The sequence below is a fragment of the Microcebus murinus genome, chromosome 16 (genome assembly GCF_040939455.1).
Source record: "Microcebus murinus isolate Inina chromosome 16, M.murinus_Inina_mat1.0, whole genome shotgun sequence".
In the NCBI taxonomy this organism is placed as follows: domain Eukaryota; kingdom Metazoa; phylum Chordata; class Mammalia; order Primates; family Cheirogaleidae; genus Microcebus; species Microcebus murinus.
This window is the reverse complement of record NC_134119.1, coordinates 63,934,568-63,954,675: the sequence shown is the minus strand read 5'-3', so window position 1 is coordinate 63,954,675 and position 20,108 is coordinate 63,934,568. Positions and strand designations below refer to the sequence as shown.

The window sequence follows — 20,108 nt, the reverse complement described above, 5'->3', positions numbered from 1 at the left end:
CAGAGGGTCATGCTGCACTGTCACCAGTAGTGTTGCCCTCAGGGAGTGAGGCAGACAGACTGGGGGTTCTCACTGTCAGCAATGTTGCCTGCAGGCAGGAGGGTCACACTGCCTACCTGATGGCCCAGGTGGTGATGGCCATTACAGGGAACTCTTTGGCCAGCAAGTATGTGGCAGTAGCAAGTAGGACAGGTTTGTGTGTGAGGATGGAATGCAGGAGAGTCTCTCCTGCGGATGGGTGAGTGAGCCTGACCACGAAAGTGGAGAAATGGACAGGGAAGAGCATCATGTTGGTTAATACCATGTTTCCCTGAAAATAAGACCTACCCATATAATAAGCCCTAGCAGGATTTCTAAGCATGTGTGCAATATAAGGCCAACCCCGAAAATAAGACCTAGTGATCGGCGTAAAGTCGAGGAGCAGTAAAGAAGAGCAGCCCTTCTCATGTGCCCCATTGTGACATCTATCCCAGAGGTGAATGGAAAGGTGCAGGCAGCCCCACCAACAAGGTCAGCTCCCCCTGTCAGGTCCCGGCCATCCTGTATGTGCTGCAAACTGAGGCTTTGAGGGGAAAATAACACATCCCCTGAAAATAAGCCTTAGGGTGTCTTCTTGAGGAAAAATAAATATAAGAACCTGTCTTATTTTCGGGGAAACATGGTAGTTCTGCCACAGCTTGCAACAGAAGGACAATAATGGAGAGTGGCTGTGAGGCCCTGGGAGTGTATGAATGTCCAAGGAGATGGCATTGGAGCCACAGGGGGATGTGTAGCATCCACTGCTGTGTAGCCAAGAGCCCTTGGGGAATCATGCGGAGATGTGAGTTACTATGTTTCCTGCCTGTCAGGTACTGACTCCCACAGAATGTGGGAATAGCTGGGAGACATAGGAGAGTGTCTGTAGGCTGGGGGTGAAGAGACTGAAGACATGGGAAAGGAGCCCAGTGAGGGCTGTGAGCTTCTAGGTGTTTCCTGGGTGTGCTGAGCTGATGGTTACAGAAATCTGGCGATACTTGGAGAGTAACTAGGAGAAAAAGGAGATAACCTCATGGCTGGGGATGAAGAGATGGCCAAGATGGCAGAAGAGCTCACTGAAATCTGAGAGCTTCTAGGTGTTTCCTGGGTTTAAAAGGCTGAATGTTCTAGAAATCTGGGGATGGTTGGAGAGTAGGTGGGAGACACAGGAGACTCTCTAAAGGCTGTGGGTGAAGAGACAGAAGACATAGGGGAGGAACTGAGTAAAGTCTGTGAGCTTCTAGCCATTTCTAGGGTTTGGGAGGCTGCATCTTGCAGAAATCTGGGAATGGTTGAAGAGTAGCTAGGAGACTCCCTGAAGCCTGGGGGTGAAGAGACTGCAAACACAGGGGATGAGCCCAGTGAGAGCTGTGAGTTTGTAGGTGTCTCCTGCCTGTGGGGGACTGAATGTTCCAGAAATGTAGGGTTGGTTGAAGAGTTGCTAAGAGACACAGGAAACTCCCTGAAGGCTGGGGGAGAAGAGATGGGAGACATGGGGAAAGAGCCCAGTGAGGGCTGTGAGTTTGCATATGTTTCCTGGGTGTAGAAGTCTGCATCTTGCAAAAATCTGGGGATGGCTGGGGAGTATGTGGGAGACACAGGAGACTCTCTGAAGGCTGGGGGAGAAGAGATGGGAGACATGGGGAGAGAGCCAGCTGAGGTCTGCGAGTTTGCATATGCTTCCTGGGTGTAGAAGTCTGTATCTTGCAAAAATCTGGGGATGGCTGGGGAGTATGTGGGAGACACAGGAGACTCCCTGAAGGCTGGGGAAGAAGAGATGGGCGACATGGGGAGAGAGCCAGCTGAGGTCTGTGAGTTTGCATATGTTTCCTGGGTATAGAAGTCTGTATCTTGCAAAAATCTGGGGATGGCTGGGGAGTACATGGGAGACACAGGAGACTCCGTGAAGGCTGGAGGAGGAGAGATAGGAGACCTGGGGAAAGAGCCCATAGAGGTCTGTGAGTTTGCATGTGTTTCCTGGGTGTAGAAGGCTGTATCTTGCAGAAATCTAGGGTGGGCTGGGCAGTATGTAGGAGACACAGGAGACTCACTGAAGGCTACAGGAGAAGAGACGGGAGACATGGGGAAAGAACCCAGTGAGGCCTGTGAGTTTGTAGGTGTTTCCTTGGTGTAGAAGGCTGTATCTTGCAGAGATCTGGCAATGGCTGGGGAGTACATGGGAGACACAGGAGACTCTCTGAAGGCTGGGGGAGAGGAGATGGGAGACATTGGGAAATAGCCCAGTGAGGTCTGTGAGTTTGCATATGTTTCCTGGGTGTAGAAGGCTGTATCTTGCAGAAATCTCGGCATGGCTTGGGAGTATGTGGGAGACACAGGAGACTCCCTGAAGGCTGGGGGAGAAGAGACGGGAGACATGGGGAAAGAGCGAGGTGAGGTCTGTGAGTTTGTAGGTGTGTCCTGGGTGTAGAAGGCTGTATCTTGCAGAGATCTGGGGATGGCTGGGGGAGAAGAGATGGGAGACATGGGGAAAGAGCCCAGTGAGGTCTGTGAGTTTGCATGTGTTTCCTGGGTGTAGAAGGCTGTATCTTGCAGAAATCTTGGCATGGCTTGGGAGTATGTAGGAGACACAGGAGACTCCCTGAAGGCTGGGGGAGAAGAGATGGGAGACATGGGGAAAGAGCCCAGTGAGGTCTGTGAGTTTGCATGTGTTTCCTGGGTGTAGAAGGCTGTATCTTGCAGAAATCTGGGAATGGTTGAAGAGTAGCTAGGAGACTCTGTGAAGGCTGGGGGAGAAGAGATGGAAGATACGGGGTAGAATCCCAGTGAGGTCTCTGAGTTTGTAGGTGTTTCCTGGGTGTAAGGTGGTGAATGCTCCAGAAATCTAGGGGTAGTTGGAGAGTAGCTTGGAGACAGAGGAGAATCCCTGAGGGCTGGGGGTGAGAACATGGGGGACATGGGAGAGGAGCCCGGGAGGGTCTCTGAGTTTCCAGGGGTTTCCTGAGGGTGGGGGGCTGAAGGTTCCACAAATCTGGGGGTGGTTGGTGAGTAGCTGGGAGACACTGGAGGGTCACTGAGGGCCGAGGGTGAACTGCTTGGCGATGGCAGTATGAACATGTGGTAAATTGTTGAGGAGCATGGTGACTCTGAAGAAAACCCAGGGGAGGACATGGCAGAGCACAGTGGCTTGGGTGACTGTCCGTCGTGGTCTGTAACGGGAAACGTGAAGCTGTGTGAGGAGCGAGGCGAATGTGGTGAAGCCCTGGAGGAGGAGGGAGAGGAGCCCCGGCTGCCTGGTGAGGTGCTGCCCTTTGGGTCTGAGTTGCAGGGAGAGGAGAGAGGGAAGCTGGGTGAGGGTGGCCGGTGGTCTGGGGAGGCGGGGCTGGGGGCCCGCTCATTGGGGGAGCCAGAAGTGACCCCACTGTCCTCAGCTGCGGACATGGTTGGGAAATCTGCAGGTTCCGGGGCCTCGGGAAATGGAGGGTAGTGTGAGGTGTCGGTGTTTGTGTCTTTTTGCGTGTCTGTGTGTTAGCTCCTTAAAAAAGACGGAAATACACAAATCAGACAGGAACTCTGTTACCCGAGTGTCGTGTCCTTCTGACTTCTGAATCCGCTTCCAGATCGCAGGACGCCGCAAGCACCAGGTGCACGCTAGGCTCACAAAATGTCGTGAACGCCTCTCTCCTCTGGGAGGATCTGAACGCAGACCGGATGGGGCGGGGCTTAAGTACTGTTGGGCGGGGCCTCGGAGGGGAAGGGGCGGGGCTTCCCACCTCCTTCCGGTGAGTCCAGCCACCCAATAGGAATCGCTCTCCTCAGTTGATTTCTGTTAGAAATGTAGGACCAAGAACTTAAAACTTTAGTGGACCAAATATGTTATGAATTAATTCTGCTTAAACACTTGACACCATCTGCAGCTGTGGGTCTCACATTGTCGTCCTGTCATTAGCAGCAGCATTGCGAACCGTCGAACTCCAAGGACTCCCACAGCTGTGTTATCTTATTCCCTGTGATTCTAACACGTGGCAAGGGTTTGTTCGTGTGTTTGATTTGAGACAGGGTCTGGCTCTGTTGTCTGGCCTAGAGTGCAGTGATGTCCTCACAGCTCACTGCAGCCTCAAATTCTTATGCTCAGGAGATTCTCCAGCCTCAGCCACCACCACTGCCTGGCCAATTTATTTTTAATATTTTGTTTTGATTTTATTTGTAGAGACTAGGTCTCGGTGCTGCCCGGGCTGGTCCCAAACTGCTGACCTCCTGTGATCCTCCAGTCTTGGCCTCTCAAAGTGTTAGGGTTACAAACGTGAGCCACCACACCCAGCTGCTGGCAAGGTTTAAGAACCACCTGTGTTAGCAGAAAAAGCCTTTTGTTTTTTTAAATATAGAGTTATATAGTGTATAAATATTATTCTGTTCTGGAGTTGTCTGGAGACATCTGATACAGCTGGTTGATTGATTGGATTATAGTAATTAGATTGGATCTATTAAGGCATGGCTCCAGATTATTGTATCATCTGATAATGGTTGAAATTTTGCTAATTAGTTGTAAAATTATGTATGTGTAAATTAATTAGCCTGAGAATTGCAATGCTCAAGTGTGACAAATATATGATTTTATATAAGTTTTGACATCCAAATATAAATCTTATTTTCTACTCTGATTTGCGTCGTGGACTCATTCAGGGTCATACTCTTCCTGTTCTCAGGGTTGATGTTTCCTTCCAGGATATTTCAGACATTGAGGGTCTGAAATACCCTCAATTTCAGGTATCTTTCAGTGAAAGATATCCCTTTCCGAAGGGAGAAGGATATCTTTCACTCTCATTTTATTTTGCTACGTTAATACATTGAGTGCCACACACACACCAAAAAAACAATTTTTCCTTGGGGTCAGGCCGTTTTATTATGAAAAAAGAATAAAAGCTTCGAAAACAAAACAATCTTTTCTAGTTTAATGAAAAATTCATTATTTTTTATTGTTTTCTGTGTGTGAGTTATATGCAAGTTGAAAAATAGTTGTTGTGGCTCCTATGATGAAGAGACATGTTTGTTACATATGCTTCACAAAGCCCCAGGCTCAAAACTAATGTGAGTTAAATGCTCTTGACTTAACAGTTAATGTGTTAAAGAAATAGCAGCTTTTTCAATGTATATATTATTTGTTCTTCTTTTATTAAAATTCTTTCTACTTTTCCAAGCTTCATGATGACTTTATTCAATTCCACTTCTCTTTTTCTAAGCAAACATTTACACCTCAAATAAATTTTCCTAACATTGCATAATCTGCTGCTGTCATTTTATTTTAGGTTTGATGAATATTCTCATTTCCTTAATTGAACACAGTAGATATTTTAAAATCTTATTCTGTCAAGTACAGCTTATGAATTTTTAACATTTTATTAAGGCAATATTTTTCCTATTCTGGAAATATTCTTTGCTGCTTAGTATACAATTAATTTTACACTACACAAATAGGCATTTATGAAGGATGTCCATGCCTTTCTGATAGACTAAAAACATAGTCCACAAATGTAATCTAGTATTTAAATACATCATTTCTTGTTTTGCATTATCTGTATCATTAGTAAGATGTCAGTTAAAATTTCCATTTAAGCATACGTTCCTCTCTAATTTCCTTTGTGCTTCTTGGAGAATGGGCAAAACAAGCCGGAAAGACTTGGAACTTTGTTTAACCCTCTGGGGTAAAACAGTCTCTTGTACACATTATTTCAATCATGAGTGTTCCTTTATTCTGCTTCAGTGTGTGTGTCAATGGGTCCCAGGCATGCCCCAGCATTCAGTATTTCACATTTAACAGAGGTCCTTCTGTGGCTGCAGAAGTGGGGTGGCGGTAGGAAGATTGCTTTGAGCTATTCCTGCCTGTGCATCTGGGGAGACTCACTAGCCATGGGAGACTGCACACCTCTGCAGTGGATCATATTCTGTCTCTTCCCTCTTAGGTAAAGTGCTGTTCCATCTAATGCTCTATTGCAGGGGTTCTCAAACTTTTTTTGAGACAGAGTCTCACTTTGTTGCCCAGGCTAGAGTGAGTGCCATGGCGTCAGCCTAGCTCACAGCAACCTCAATCTCCTGGGCTCAAGCAATCCTGCTTCCTCAGCCTCACAAGTAGCTGGGACTACAGGCATGCGCCACCATGCCCAGCTAATTTTTTCTATATATATTAGTTGGCCAATTAATTTCTTTCTATTTATAGTAGAGACAGGGTCTCGCTCTTGCTCAGGCTGGTTTCGAACTCCTGACCTCGAGCAATCCACCTGCCTCGGCCTCCCAGACTGCTAGGATTACAGGCATGAGCCACCGGGCCTGGCCTTGATACCACTATTTTCTAGTACACAGTTGATATGCAAATGTTCCCGATAATTTCACTTTTCCCTTTTTTGTTTTTTGAATTCAGGAGCCAATGCTTTTCATTTCTTTTCCTTTTTAACCCCTTTTCATCAGATAGAAATAGATTAATCTGCCATGAAAAAGTGAAAATACCAAGTCTTGGTGTGTGATGGGAAACGAACTCCTCAACACCACTGGGCCTGTGTTTGAACAACCTCTTCAGAGGATGGTTTTGACAATATTAATCAAACTATAAAATCTACGTCCCCAAGTAATTCAGTGATCTTTGTCTAGGGATTTATTCTGTAGAAATATTCTCATAAGCACTCAAAGACAGATGTTCATGGATATTTATTGTAACATTCTTTGTGTGACTATAGGTAGTTCCCAGGCTGACATAGGCAATGCGGAGGACAGGAGAGAAACTCGGCCCACCCCCAACTTTGAATTTCCTCTGTGCCTCTCATTTCTTTGTTTGTTTTTTGGGGTTTTTTTTCCTTTTTATTTTGTTTATTATTTTATTTTTTAATTTTTTTTTCATTTCTTTTTCTCTCATTTCTTTTGTATTAAAAACTGTCCCTTCAAGAGACAAAAACTCCACCAGCTATTTGGACAGGGAGAATTTAATATAAAGAATTGTTAACTAGGCCGTGCGCAGCCCCTCACGCCTATAATCCTAGCATTTTGGGAGGCCTAGGCGGGCGGACTGCTCGAGGTCAGGAGTTCGAAACCAGCCTGAGCAAGAGCAAGACCCCGTCTCTACTATAAATGGAAACAAATTAATTGGCCAACTAATATATATAGAAAAAAATTAGCTGGGTGTGGTGGCACATGCCTGTAGTCCAGCTACTCGGGAGGCTGAGGCAGCAGGATTGCTTGAGCCCAGGAGTTTGAGGTTGCTGTGAGCTAGGCTGACGCCATGGCACTCACTCTAGCCTGGGCAACAACGTGAGACTCTGTCTCAAAAAAAACAAAAAAAAAAGAATTGCTAACTAGGTATTCAGTTTTTTTTTTTTTTTTTTTTTTTTTTTTGAGACAGAGTCTCGCTTTGTTGCACAGGTAGAGTGAGTGCCGTGGCGTCAGCCTAGCTCACAGCAACCTCAAACTCCTGGGCTCGAGCGATCCTTCTGCCTCAGCCTCCCGGGTAGCTGGGACTACAGGCATGTGCCACCATGCCCGGCTAATTTTTTATATATATATTAGTTGGCCAATTAATTTCTTTCTATTTATAGTAGAGACGAGGTCTCGCTCTTGCTCAGGCTGGTTTTGAACTCCTGACCTTGAGCAATCCGCCCGCCTTGGCCTCCCAAGAGCTAGGATTACAGGCGTGAGCCACAGCGCCCGGCCTAGGTATTCAGTTTTTAACAAGCTAACATAAAGAGGAAAGAGAGAACTCTATGTTAGCGTGGAAATAGCAACTGCAGGAAGTTGAGGGAATGAAGAGACCAAATTATTAGGACTTCGAGATTTTGAAGAAGGGCCCTCTGGAACTAAACCTGAGACCCAGTATGATGGGGTGCTAGCTGACTGGCGTTGCTTAGAAGGAGCCCCTGTGGGCTGGGGACCCAGACTTCTGACGAGGAGACACTGGCTGGCTGGTACTGGTGTTTGTGACGGGGAGCACAATGAAACTGGTTCTGCAAGTGTTAGAAAAGCAAAGTGTAGTCAGCTATTGCTATGGACAGGAGCTGTTTCTGCCAGAGTAAAATAGCATTACTTGGGTGATATAAAAACAGGAAAGAAATAAAGTCCCTTCTTCCTCCCCTAGCCTTGCAGAAGCTCTCTGGTGCCCCTTAGTGTCACAGCCTTACAAAGTGTGTTTTAAAAGTGACCATTTGGAGCAGAAAAACACTAACTTCATGACTAGCACAGCTTCCAACTTTGCTTTCCTTCCAACTGTCAAATTTTAGACTGAATATTTGTGTCTCCCAGAATTCATATGTTGAAGCCCCAACTCCCAACGTGACTATATTCAGAGATAGGGCCTTTATGGAGGTCATTTAGGTTAAATGATGTCATAAGGGTGGGGCCCTGATCCAATAGTATTAGTGTCCTTATAAGAAGAGACACACAAGAGAGCTCGCTCTTGTTCTCTCTGTACCACATAAGGACATAGTGAGAGGGAAGCTGTCAATAAGCCAAGAGAAGGGGACTTGTCTTGAAAGATATCTTACTGGCACCCTGATCTTGGACTTCCCAACCTCCAGAACTGTGAGAAATCAATTTTTGTTGTTTAAGTCAACTCAGTCTATGGTGTTTTACTAGGGCAGCCCAAGCACCCTAAGACTGATCATTTGCGTGGGTGATCGATGTGGCCTGTGCTTGATGTTTTAGGAAAGTGTGACATTCAAGGACGTGGCTGTGGTCTTCACTGAGGAAGAGCTGGCACTATTGGATAAGGCCCGGATAAACCTGTACCAAGATGTGATGCTGGAGAACTTCAGGAACTTCGTCTCAGTGGGTGAGTAACTGACCATCAGACCACTGGGTCTGTTTCCTCAGATCATGAGCTTCCAACCAGATAGACTATTCCAGTTGGAGCACACAGAGCAACTCTGGCCATTGGGGAGAAAACTCCAGCATGTGCAGGTGAGAACCCTGCAGTTAATGAGCTTTTACAGACAAACAGGAACACGTGGCCCCATGTGAAGTGTGGGTGAGGGAGCTCTCCCCAAACCCTGCACCCCACCTGATACAGGTAGTGAGCCCCCCTCCCTCCTCACACACGTGGGCTCTCAGTCTTCATGTTTCACAGAGAGAGACTGATGAACTTTACACACCACCGTGGGCCTTGATCCCTTGGTTGCTCCTGGAGAAAAACCAATGTTTTGGACAAACTAGTGTTCGAGTAACCAAAGGAGAACTTTGGCTTGGTTGACACTTGTCATAGTACTATAGTAAGTGTAATCAAAATGTTAGCTTGGCCGGGCGCGGTGGCTCATGCCTGTAATCCTAGCTCTCTGGGAGGCCGAGGCAGGCGGATTGCTCGAGGTCAGGAGTTCGAAACCAGCCTCAGCAAGAGCGAGACCCTGTCTCTATTATAAATAGAAAGAAATTAATTGGCCAACTAAGATATATAGAAAAAATTAGCCGGGCATGGTGGCGCATGCCTGTAGTCCCAGCTACTTGGGAGGCTGAGGCAGAAGGATTGCTTGAGCCCAGGAGTTTGAGGTTGCTGTGAGCTAGGCTGATGCCATGGCACTCACTCTAGCCTAGGCAACAAAGTGAGACTCTGTCTCAAAAACAAAAAAAAATGTTAGCTTATTTGCTTACTTTTAGCTAACTATCTAACCTCATTTTAATTTCTTAGCAGCCCATATACAGGTAGGTGTCACCTCAGTTTCATTTGTGAGATAGTTGCTATTATTATATTCCATTTTACAGATGAAACAACTGAGGCATAGAGTGGATAAGTAACTTGCCTGTGATCACACAGCTTGTAAGAAGAACTGGGATTTGAGCCCTCCCAATCTGGCTTAAGTCCCTGTGTTTTTAATAAATAACCAAATGAAACTGAAGTGCCACTATCTCTAGAGTCTAGACCAGGCGTCCTCAAACTACAGCCCACAGGCCACATGCTGCCCACCTAGGACATTTATCCATCCCGCCGGGTGTTTTTGCCACCACTGTCTGTCCTGCTTAGAAGCTGAGTCATCCCAGGCCCACAGTACGCACTCTCCAATAGTCTGAGAGACAGTGAACTGGCCCCCCGTTTAAAAAGATTGAGGACCCCTGGTCTAGACTATAGACACAGGGCCTCTTTGCCTAAATCTCCATATCCTCCAGCTGTTTCCCAAACTTCAGGATCCAACCCCATTGGTAATTCCTGAAATCAAGTTACTGTGTCATAACCAGCAGTTTGTTAAAAAGCAAAATAGATTCATTGAATAAAACACTAAAGTATTTATCAGAGTGCATTACACATAGGAATGTAAGTATCACCTGATGAGACTTCTGTTTTAGTCAGCAGTCTGTGTCTATTTCTCTGTGTGTGCATAGCAAGTCACAATGTCAGTTCTCTTGCTGTGGGATTATAGACAATATAGTTGGGAAATTACTGCTGTAAGCCCATTCTGGGCAGCTCAAAATCTCCCTTTCCCTGATACCACTTTATGAACTAAAGTCACTTTCAATAAAATGACTCAGAAACTACCTTGAACCAGAAGCTATATCCAGATGGACTTGACCTTGGTTTTCATGCCATTTTGAAGCCTATTTTAGAGTGCCAAGCCTGTGGACACCTTCTTCTGCCTCAGCGTCCTGTTTGTTATGGCACAATTTTGCTTTCCTGGGTGCCAGATTCCCCACTCCTCATTGTCATAGTCTTGACTCTTTGAGATTCTGCAGTAACTTAAAATGAGTTAAGGGATTGCTTGAGGTCAGGAGTTCCAAACCAGCCTGAGCAAGAGTGAGACCCCATCTCTACTATAAATAGAAACAAATTAATTGGCCAAGCAATATAGAAAAAAAAATTAGCCGGGCATGGTGACGCAGCCTCCCGAGTAGTCCCAGCTACTCGGGAGGCTGAGGCAGGAGGATTGCTTGAGCCCAGGAGTTTGAGGTTGCTGTGAGCTAGGCTGATGCCATGGCACTCACTCTAGCCTGGGCAACAAAAGCGAGACTCTGTCTCTCACACACACAAAAAAAGGGTTAAGGGAATGGATTACAGGATCTTAAGGACTTTATTTTTTTCATGAAGACAGAGAACTTCAGGGAAAATAAATAGGGTGTCTCTTAAAGTCTGTCTCAAAGGTATACATGTGGGTCCCCCTCCTATCCCAGAACTATATTTCACAATATTATTCTCCTTTCAATCCCTACTACTGCTTCAGGCCCACCAGGTACAGTTGTGCAGGTTGTACACAAATATACATGATGGACCTATCCCATATGATAGTGATGTGAAGGAAGGGACATTATCAGGAAACAGGACTTGTTGCTTATTTCTAAAATTTTATATAGTATCTTGGAAGGTTCTAGTGACCCTTTGTCTCTCAGTATGCCCAATATATATACACCCCATTAATATGTATTATTTATATATGTGTGTGTGTAAATACATATATATATATATATATTCTCCATAAATCATATGGAAGCCATACATTTTGTAGCAAAATGATTAAAGCTTTTTTATTGACTACTCTTACAACAGGGGGGTAAATATCTTCTTCTATAAATTCTTAACAAGATTTCTTTTTGCGCCATTCTAATAAACTTGAGGAGACAAAAAAAAAGAAAGAAAGAAATTAAGTAAATAAGATTTAAAAATAAATTTCAGGCCGGGCGCGGTGGCTCATGCCTGTAATCCTAGCACTCTGGGAGGCCGAGGTAGGTGGATTGCTCAAGGTCAGGAGTTCGAAACCAGCCTGAGCAAGAGCGAGACCCCATCTCTACTATAAATAGAAAGAAATTAATTGGCCAACTAATATATATATAGAAAAAATTAGCCGGGCATGGTGGCACATGCCTGTGGTCCCAGCTACTTGGGAGGCTGAGGCAGGAGGATTGCTTGAGCCCAGGAGATTGAGGTTGCTGTGAGGTAGGCTGACGCCATGGCACTCACTCTAGCCTGGGCAACAGAGTGAGACTCTGTCTCAAAAATAATAATAATAATAATAAAAATAAATAAAAATAAATTTCAAAAAAAAAAAAAAGATTTGATTTTCCTGCAACACCTGATTTCTAATTGGTAGCTCCCAGGTAAGAATTACTGTGGTTCTAATTATTTCACAGTGAATAGAAGCCAAGGACAACTTCTCAGCTTGTCCTCCTTCATTTTCTCAAAACCTCTAGACAGATCATCTACTTGTCCTCTTAGCCAAATTCATTTTCTTCTCATAGGAGACCGGATTAAAACCAACTTTTTGAATCTTCAGGAAAAAGGGCTGAGTTAACCTTTTGCAAGAAGTGCTCCACTGCTGGCAGATTTGGAAACAAAGGCTCCGTGAATTAACTGTGAATCAGGATTATGTCATGAATTTTCAAGGAGAGTCTTCTCCCCATTTAGAAGGAGATGTTTCCCTCTGTGAAGAGTGGGCAGGGTTGTCTCTTCAGATTTCTGAAAATGAAAACTATATAGTAAATGCCATTCCTTTAGAAAAGCAAGATGTCACAGCTTGGAAAGGCCTGACATAGGTTGTCACCCCAGAATCTTGGCAGAAAGCCAACGTAATGTCTGAGGCCCAGAATTCCCAGGAAACATCTAAGAGAATTTGCATGGAAGAGACATTGTATGGCTATGCTCTGTGTGATGACAGCTTCCATCGGACCTCACATGATCATGGTGATTTCCAAGAGTGGAAAGGAGAGGAACATGGCAGATGTCACAACTGCGGGAAAAACTTGGGTATGAAATCAACAGTTGAACAGCATCATGTGGCCCATGCAGAGCCATAACCTCGCAAATATAGTAACCATGGGATGGGCTTTATAGATGATGCAAATCCTAGTGTTTGTCACAGCACTCATGTAGGAGAATGATCTTATGAATGTGACCGGCATGGAAAGGACTTTAGTCAGAACCCAGACCTTGTTCATTGTACAACCCATTCATTCAGGTGAGATGCCTTATGGATGGGCCACGGGCTGCACACACAGCTCAGACCTTCCCACACATCAGAAAGTCCCCTCCGGAGATAAACCCTACAAATGTAAAGAATGTGGCAAGGGCTTCAGGCGCAGCTCCTCCCAGCACAGCCATCATCGTGTCCACACAGGGGACATGCCCTACCAATGTGACATGTGTGGGAAGGGTTTTGGGTTTAGGTCACTTCTTTGTATTCATCAAGAGTTCCATATGGGGAAAAGGCCCTATAAATGCCAACAGTGCGGGAAGGGCTTTGATGAGAGCTCCAATCTTCTCGTCCATCAGAGAGTCCACACTGGAGAGAAACCCTAGACATGCAGGGAGTGTAGCATGTCCTTTAGTTCAAGCTCTGTTCTTCAAGTCCATCGGAGGCCGCACAAAGGGGAGAAGCCTTATAGATGTGGCGAGTGTGGAAAGGGCTTCAGCCAAAGCACACACCTGCACATTCACCAGGAGTCCACATGGGGGAGAAACCCTACGAATGCAACCTGTGCGGAAAAGATTTGGCCTACAGTTCGGTCCTTCTCACTCATCAGAGAGTTCACATGGGAGAAAAACCATACAAATGTGAAATGTGCAGTAAGGGCTTTGGTTATAGCTCATATTTTCACTTACATCAAAGAGATCGCACCAGAGAGAAACCCTGTATATGTGATGAATGTGGGAAGGGCTTCAGATCTTCATGTTCATCTTTGAGTCCACACCGGAGAGAGGCCCTATAAGTGTAAAGAATGCGGTAAGGGCTTCAGTCGTAACTCGTATCTTCTTGCTCATAAGAGAGTGCATGTAGATGAGACACGATACACATGTTGTGAGTGTGGCATGGGTTTTAGTTATAGCTCAGACTTTCTTACTCATCTCAGACTGCACAAGAGGACAGAAACATTATAAATGTAGCAAGGCAGGGCTCACTCAGGAAAATGGAAACCACTCTGTATCCCTGATCACAGAGGATTCATCAGCCTTTGGAAGGGCTGGAGGAGGAAAAGATAGGGACACTGATGTCATCCTGCAGCACTGGACCATGCCAGGCAACCACTGTGGATCTCAAGAACTTTCGTGACGCTCCCATCAACTGCTATATGCTGCAGTGGCAAAGTAAGTGACAAATATGATTCTTGTGGCAGTGGCAATAGTTAGAAATCAAATTTCCATGAAAGGATATTCCCAGGAAGGAAATTCTAATGGGGATGAGTATGGTAAGGTCTTCAGTCCAGCCAGAGTCTTTTAGGTTTTTTAGAGAGTCCCCACCAGAAAGATACTCAACCGAATAAAACTAACATTTACAGAAGTGAGCAATGACTTGTAGAACAACAGTGTTCATTATCAGAAGCAGACTGATGCAGTCTTCTTTCCTCTCAGCTGTCCTGTATAATAATGGATTTTGAGAGGGCACTCTTTCTGTCAATTTCCTTCCCAAATTGTGATATAATTTGGGATTATAGATGGATTTGGGAGGGGGAGATATCTTTGCAACATATTTTTTTGTCTTCAAAAGCAATGCTTTTTTTGATCTTAGTGGATTTATAGATTTCATCATTTGGATCATGGTTTTTTTTTTCCCTAGTTTTCCTTGCATTGCATTTTCCTGCTTGTTATGGTTTGTATACAGAACAGCCATTCAAATGCAAATAAAACCATTGCTGAAGTGACATTTTCTTAGTGATCAAGTGGACTATAGTGAAAGATTAAAAAATCTCTGTGTCAGCAGGTAATGGGAAAATGAGCATTCTTAATATACGTTGATGGGACAGAAAACAAGTACAGCATTGTTGGAGAGGATCTTGTCTGTATGTATCAAACATATTATGTACATTGTCTTTGAGGCAGTGATCCTACTTCCAAGAATGTATTTTTAGGATGTAATTGCACAAGTGGGAAAAAATGGTTTCGGAAATGAGGATGTTTCAAGAATGCTTGCAATGATAAGAATTGTTAACAACCTAAAAGTCCACGTATAAGAGAAACCCTACAAATGCAACGTGTGCGGAAGAGATTTCACCTACAGTTCGGTCCTTCTCACTCATCAGAGAGTTCACACGGGAGAAAAACCATACAAATGTGAAGTGTGTGGTAAGGGCTTTAGTTATAGCTCATATTTTCACTTACATCAAAGAGATCACACCAGAGAGAAACCCTATAAATATGATGAATGTGAGAAGGGCTTCAGTTGGAATTCAGATCTTCATGTTCATCTTTGAGTCCACACTGGAGAGAGGCCCTATAAGTGTAAAGAAGGGTTAATTCTTTACACTTATGGGTAATTATGGGTAATTCTTTCACTATAGTCCACTTGATCGCTAAGAAAATGACACTTCAGCAATGGTTTTATTTGCATTTGAATGGCTGTTCTGTATACAAACCATAATGAGTAAATTAGGGTACCCATGTAATGAAATAACATGGCTCCACCAACAATGACCTAGATCTGTACAAATTTTCACATAGTGTTGTCCATGTTTACAACGCACTCTAGTCCTCTTACCTGCACATTCCATCACCATGCACATGTACCCGCCACTGGCTGTAGCTCATCTGTTCCCCAAATGGATGCCACTGGCACCGCTACTCCTTCCGTGTGACATATGCCCTGCCACCAGCTGCCAGCTTGCTTGTGATCCACCTACATCCTGAAATGTTGCTTCCTGCTTGCCCAGAAACTTGGGGGCCAGCTCTGATTCAGGCAAAACAGATAACTTCCTTGCCCTCCAGTCGGCTGTAGCTATATCGTCTTCAGGGAGGTTTGACCCTAGCCTTGGGGAAGCCAATGAAGCCTGAACCCCTTCCACCTTTGTCCTTCCTTGGGTACTCTCCCTCAGTACCATATAGATTTTTTAAAATATCTGATAATATGTACAATTTGTATTTGTCAGTTGTGCCTCAATAAAGGTGGAAAAATATAGTTAGTCTTTTAGAAGTATAATAATGGCTTTCTCCTTCTGGTGGGAGGTGGTAGAAACAGGCTTTCTCAGGCATCTCCTGTGAAGATCTGACAGCTAAAGCCAGATTGTTTACCACCCACATAGTCAATTTTTTCCCTTACCAACATGGGTACCCTCACACTTGCCTTTTAAGAAAGGAAAAAAACATGGAGGTGAGATGTTGTCCATCTCCTGCTTCACGGAGGCCTTCCTGACTCTTCGTAAGGTACGGAGAAGTTACGGTCCTGTGCCTACTCTGCTTGGCCCTTAGATAATATGTTTTCCCAATAAACCTTATTCCTTAATCTCTTATGTGTGATCATCAAGTTGTGGTGGAGAACAACATTGGTGGACTTACTCTAGCATATATCAACATTCATTATAAATCTTCTGTAGTTGATACAGAGCTCAGGATAGAAAAATAAATCAATGGAAAAGAAGAGTCAAAAACTAGATCTATGTGACTGAGTTTATCAGCTTTCGATATGTTGGAGAAATGACAGTTGTTTTCATAACAGATGCTGGGTTCGTTGGATTCTCAACACTAGTTCTTCATACAACTGAAGACAATACAAACATCATATACCTGGTAGACTGGGGCCAGTGGCTATGCCTCCATCAGACTGCTCAAAGAAGCATGGTGACAGCTACAGGCTTCTAGTCTGTCTCGTCTTTTTGTAAATTCATTTTATTGAGGTATAATTTATATAAAGTGCACAGATTTTTAAGTGCACATTTAAGTTTTAGCAAATGTCCATGCCCTTGTAACTAATGCCTATTCAAGATGTTAAATATTTTCTTTACCCCAGAAAGTTCCTTTATGCCCCTTTCCATCCAATCCCTCCCAAAAAGTTACAATCCCTGTTCTGATTTCTATCACAATATGTTAGTTTTGTCTATTCTTGAGCTTTGTATAAATGAAATCATACTGTATATACTCTTATGTCTGGCTTTTTTTCATTCAAAATTTTTTTTAAATTTGTAATTTGTAATAGACTATTGTATATTTTATTATTTGTAAATTGTGTGATACACATCTTTTATATTAACAAAAATTACAATGAACTTACATAATATACATACTTTTTTTTCCTGGAGAGCCAGTTGTTAAACATTTTTTAGCACACCACTTGGTAAAGGGATGCAGCCCTAGAATTGGCCTTTTTCCTCTGAAGTCGACTGGCTTTGAATTAAAATGTTACATCATGTAAGGAAAATTGTTTTTCCTCATTCCCCACTCATCCTCTGTATCTACTTCCTGAGACTTGACGATGTTGGGAGACAGTTTTCTGCAGTTTTCTTTCTTTTCTGAACGTCTATGGGCAGAGACACTGGTTTCCTTTGTTCCCCACTATCTGTTCAAAGGGAATCGCCTTGGAAGACAGAGATGGCATCTTCCTCTGGAGCAGTGGGAGATTTGTTTATGGTTCACTCTAATGAAGATAGGGTCTCCCCGGGGAGCAAAAGTTGGTGGTTTTGTTGCCACCACTGCCCATTATAAAAGATTCAGGTTTCCTAAGCAAGGTTCCACTCCTGTATTGCAGCTCACTATATACGCAAGCATCATCTGGCCTTCCACAGCACCCTATGGGATTGGGGTGCCAAAAATTAGTGCAAATGGGCCGGGCGTGGTGGCTCACGCCTGTAATCCTAGCACTCTGGGAGGCCGAGGCTGGAGGATCGTTCAAGGTCAGGAGTTCGAAACCAGCCTGAGCAAAAGTGAGACCCTGTCTCTACCAAAATTAGAAAGAAATTAATTGGCTAACTAAAAATATATAGAAAAAATTAGCCGGGCATGGTGGTGCATGCCTGTAGTTCCAGTTACTCAGGAGACTGAGGCAGGAGGGTCGCTTGAGCCCAGAGTTTGTGGTTGCTGTGAGCTAAGCTGATGCCAAGGCACTCTAGCCCAGGCAACAGAGTGAGACTCTGTCTCAAAAAAAAAAAAAAAAAATTCGTGCAAATGCTGACACTCTGGCTATTGCTATTGTTGTAATAATGTCCTTTATCTCAGACCCAGAAGTCTGTTGTCTTCTCCCAGCAATCATGGACTATGGCAGGATAACTTGTGAACTTGTAAATTGGGTAAATTTCTGTATCCTTTTCAGTTCTTGTATTCTTGGGAAAAAAATGCAGCGTTTGCATTGGCTTTAGTTGAAGAAAATATGATTACTTGTTCAGATATTTCCAGTCCCTTTTATGAAGTATTCTTGCAAAAAAAAAAAAACCTGGATTTAATCTAGTTTTTAAATCAAAATTCTATTTTATAGGAAATTTAGTAGATTAGGGGAGAAAGTATGGGGAAACCTTTCGACAAATCCAGGATTTAGACATCTTATTTGACATCTTTTTTTTTTTTTTTTATCATGTTCCTATGGATTCTGAAATTGACATCTTGATTTACCCAACAGTTCAAGAATATAAAAAGTGGTGGTGGTAATGGTGTGTATGTGAGGTTATAATTCTAGAATAAATTAACTTCAGGTGAGATAACTGTCAGACTCCTGGGTTTTGACACCAAAGATGTCAGGGTGGCAATCTGCCCTCAGTTCTTGGTGTGCTCTTGGCCAAAGAATGACCAGACACACCAAAATGTCAAGTCCAGACTGTTATCCCAGTGCTCTGACTCCTTACTTGGAAAAATCACCAGCAAGGCCAATATGATGCAGTAACCTCTGGCAGAGAGGTTTCATCAGAGTAACTCTTTATTGTAGGATAAAAGAGGTCTGTCTCCTCAAGTAAAGAGAGAGACAGAGCAACTCACTTGCTGACTGACCCACTCACTTCTAACTTGGATTGTTTCCTTTTATTAACCCATTCTGGAGGAGGGCTCTTGGGAGGTGCAGGATGTTATCAAATAATCAAGTGTCCTCAAAATTGGTCTAGATGAATACAGGCACATATAAAGAGGCAATCAAGTCAACTGCATCGAGATCCCATAGTCTTATGGTCTGTCTCCAGTGCAGCAAAGCCCAACTCCCTCTTAGAATCTTGTTTTTTCTCATACACATTGCTTCTCCTGTAAAATGTGCTAATTTTCTTTTTATATTAAAACCTTTGCTTCTCCCCCCACCCTCCATAGCCATATTTTATTTATATTCCCACGTACTAGCCTGTGCCAGTTTTTTCTGGAGAAAAAAAGTTATAACCATAAAAAGGCCAAGCGCTAATAGTCCTACAGTTGTGACTTAGATCAAATGTACTTAAAGACAAGTGATACTAGTGTGAGGGCGGAAGCACTGCCACGCGGAGGATTCTGGGAAGTGTAGTCGGAAGCACTTTCTCCCCAGGACAGCGGGGTCGTAGCTCTTGTGCTGCTTTGGAATTCTGGGAAGCGTAGTGTATATGTTCCATGTCGTGGACAGAAGTGTAGCCCTCCTGTATAACTCGGGCTTCCGGGAAGTGAGTTGCAGGAATTCTCCTCCAGGGAAGGTTGCGGTCATCATTCCCCACGTGAGACTTGACTCCTAGCGACGTCTCCGCGACACCTCTGCCTGGGCGAAGGACTGACAGTGGTGGAACCCTCTGCCTTGAGGAGAAGGATCGGCCAGCAGAGGACTAAGGGTGGAGGTGTTTCCGTTTCCCTAGCATTTGGGGAGATACGGGAATCCCAAGCTAGGACTAGGGTGGAGTCGTGCGTTAATAGGTTTGATGGTTTCCTGGTTTTTTTTGCTACCGCAGCCTTTCTGTTCAACCTGGCAGTGAGCATTGCCTCTTCCCGGCCGTAAAATGTTGCATGAATAACACGTTAATATATGTTTGCTTAACTCTGAGAACCGAAGCAGCATGTAGAGTTTCTTGTCAAAGATACCTAAGAAGGCAAAAGCCATTTTGTACGAAGAGAGTAATTTTTAGCTGGAAAGGAGTTACATATGAAAACACGTTCACTTAGAGAAAGCAGCTAGACATTCGGTTGTTTATATGTTTACTTTGTATATTCAGTACATTTATACCTAATCTCTGTGAATCAGTTTCTGGGGTATAATTATAGTACCTCCCCAGTAAGGTTGTGAGAGTTAAATGAAGTTAACACTTTTAAAACGCTTGGAATAGGGATGACATATGAAAAAAGTGGCTTGTTATCGGGGCACAGAGCTCCAGCCAAAGCAAAAATAGTAATGAGTAAGTAAGTCTTCATGAAAGTTTAAAATTTCAGTATGTTAAAAAGGCACCATGGTAAAGGTATAGAAGACTCAAAACAAACTGGGCTAAAAATATTGACATCACATATACTAGAAAATTGCTTATAATTCTTAATAGGAATCTTAGAGATTCATAAG

The 20,108-nt window shown here is 43.9% G+C and overlaps 2 protein-coding genes across 2 annotated transcripts in view; one reads left to right on the top strand and one right to left on the bottom strand.

Moving 5' to 3' along the window:
- BCAM (basal cell adhesion molecule (Lutheran blood group)) overlaps nucleotides 1–20,108 on the bottom strand; it is a 366,430-nt gene that overhangs the window by 266,398 nt on the left and 79,924 nt on the right. The window lies entirely within an intron of this gene.
- ZNF285 (zinc finger protein 285) lies at nucleotides 3,413–13,801 on the top strand. The gene is given in 8 exon segments (XM_075993446.1): nucleotides 3,413–3,456; nucleotides 4,680–4,740; nucleotides 8,656–8,782; nucleotides 12,166–12,215; nucleotides 12,217–12,873; nucleotides 12,875–13,361; nucleotides 13,364–13,583; nucleotides 13,585–13,801. Coding segments are annotated over 8 exon segments (1,863 nt in total).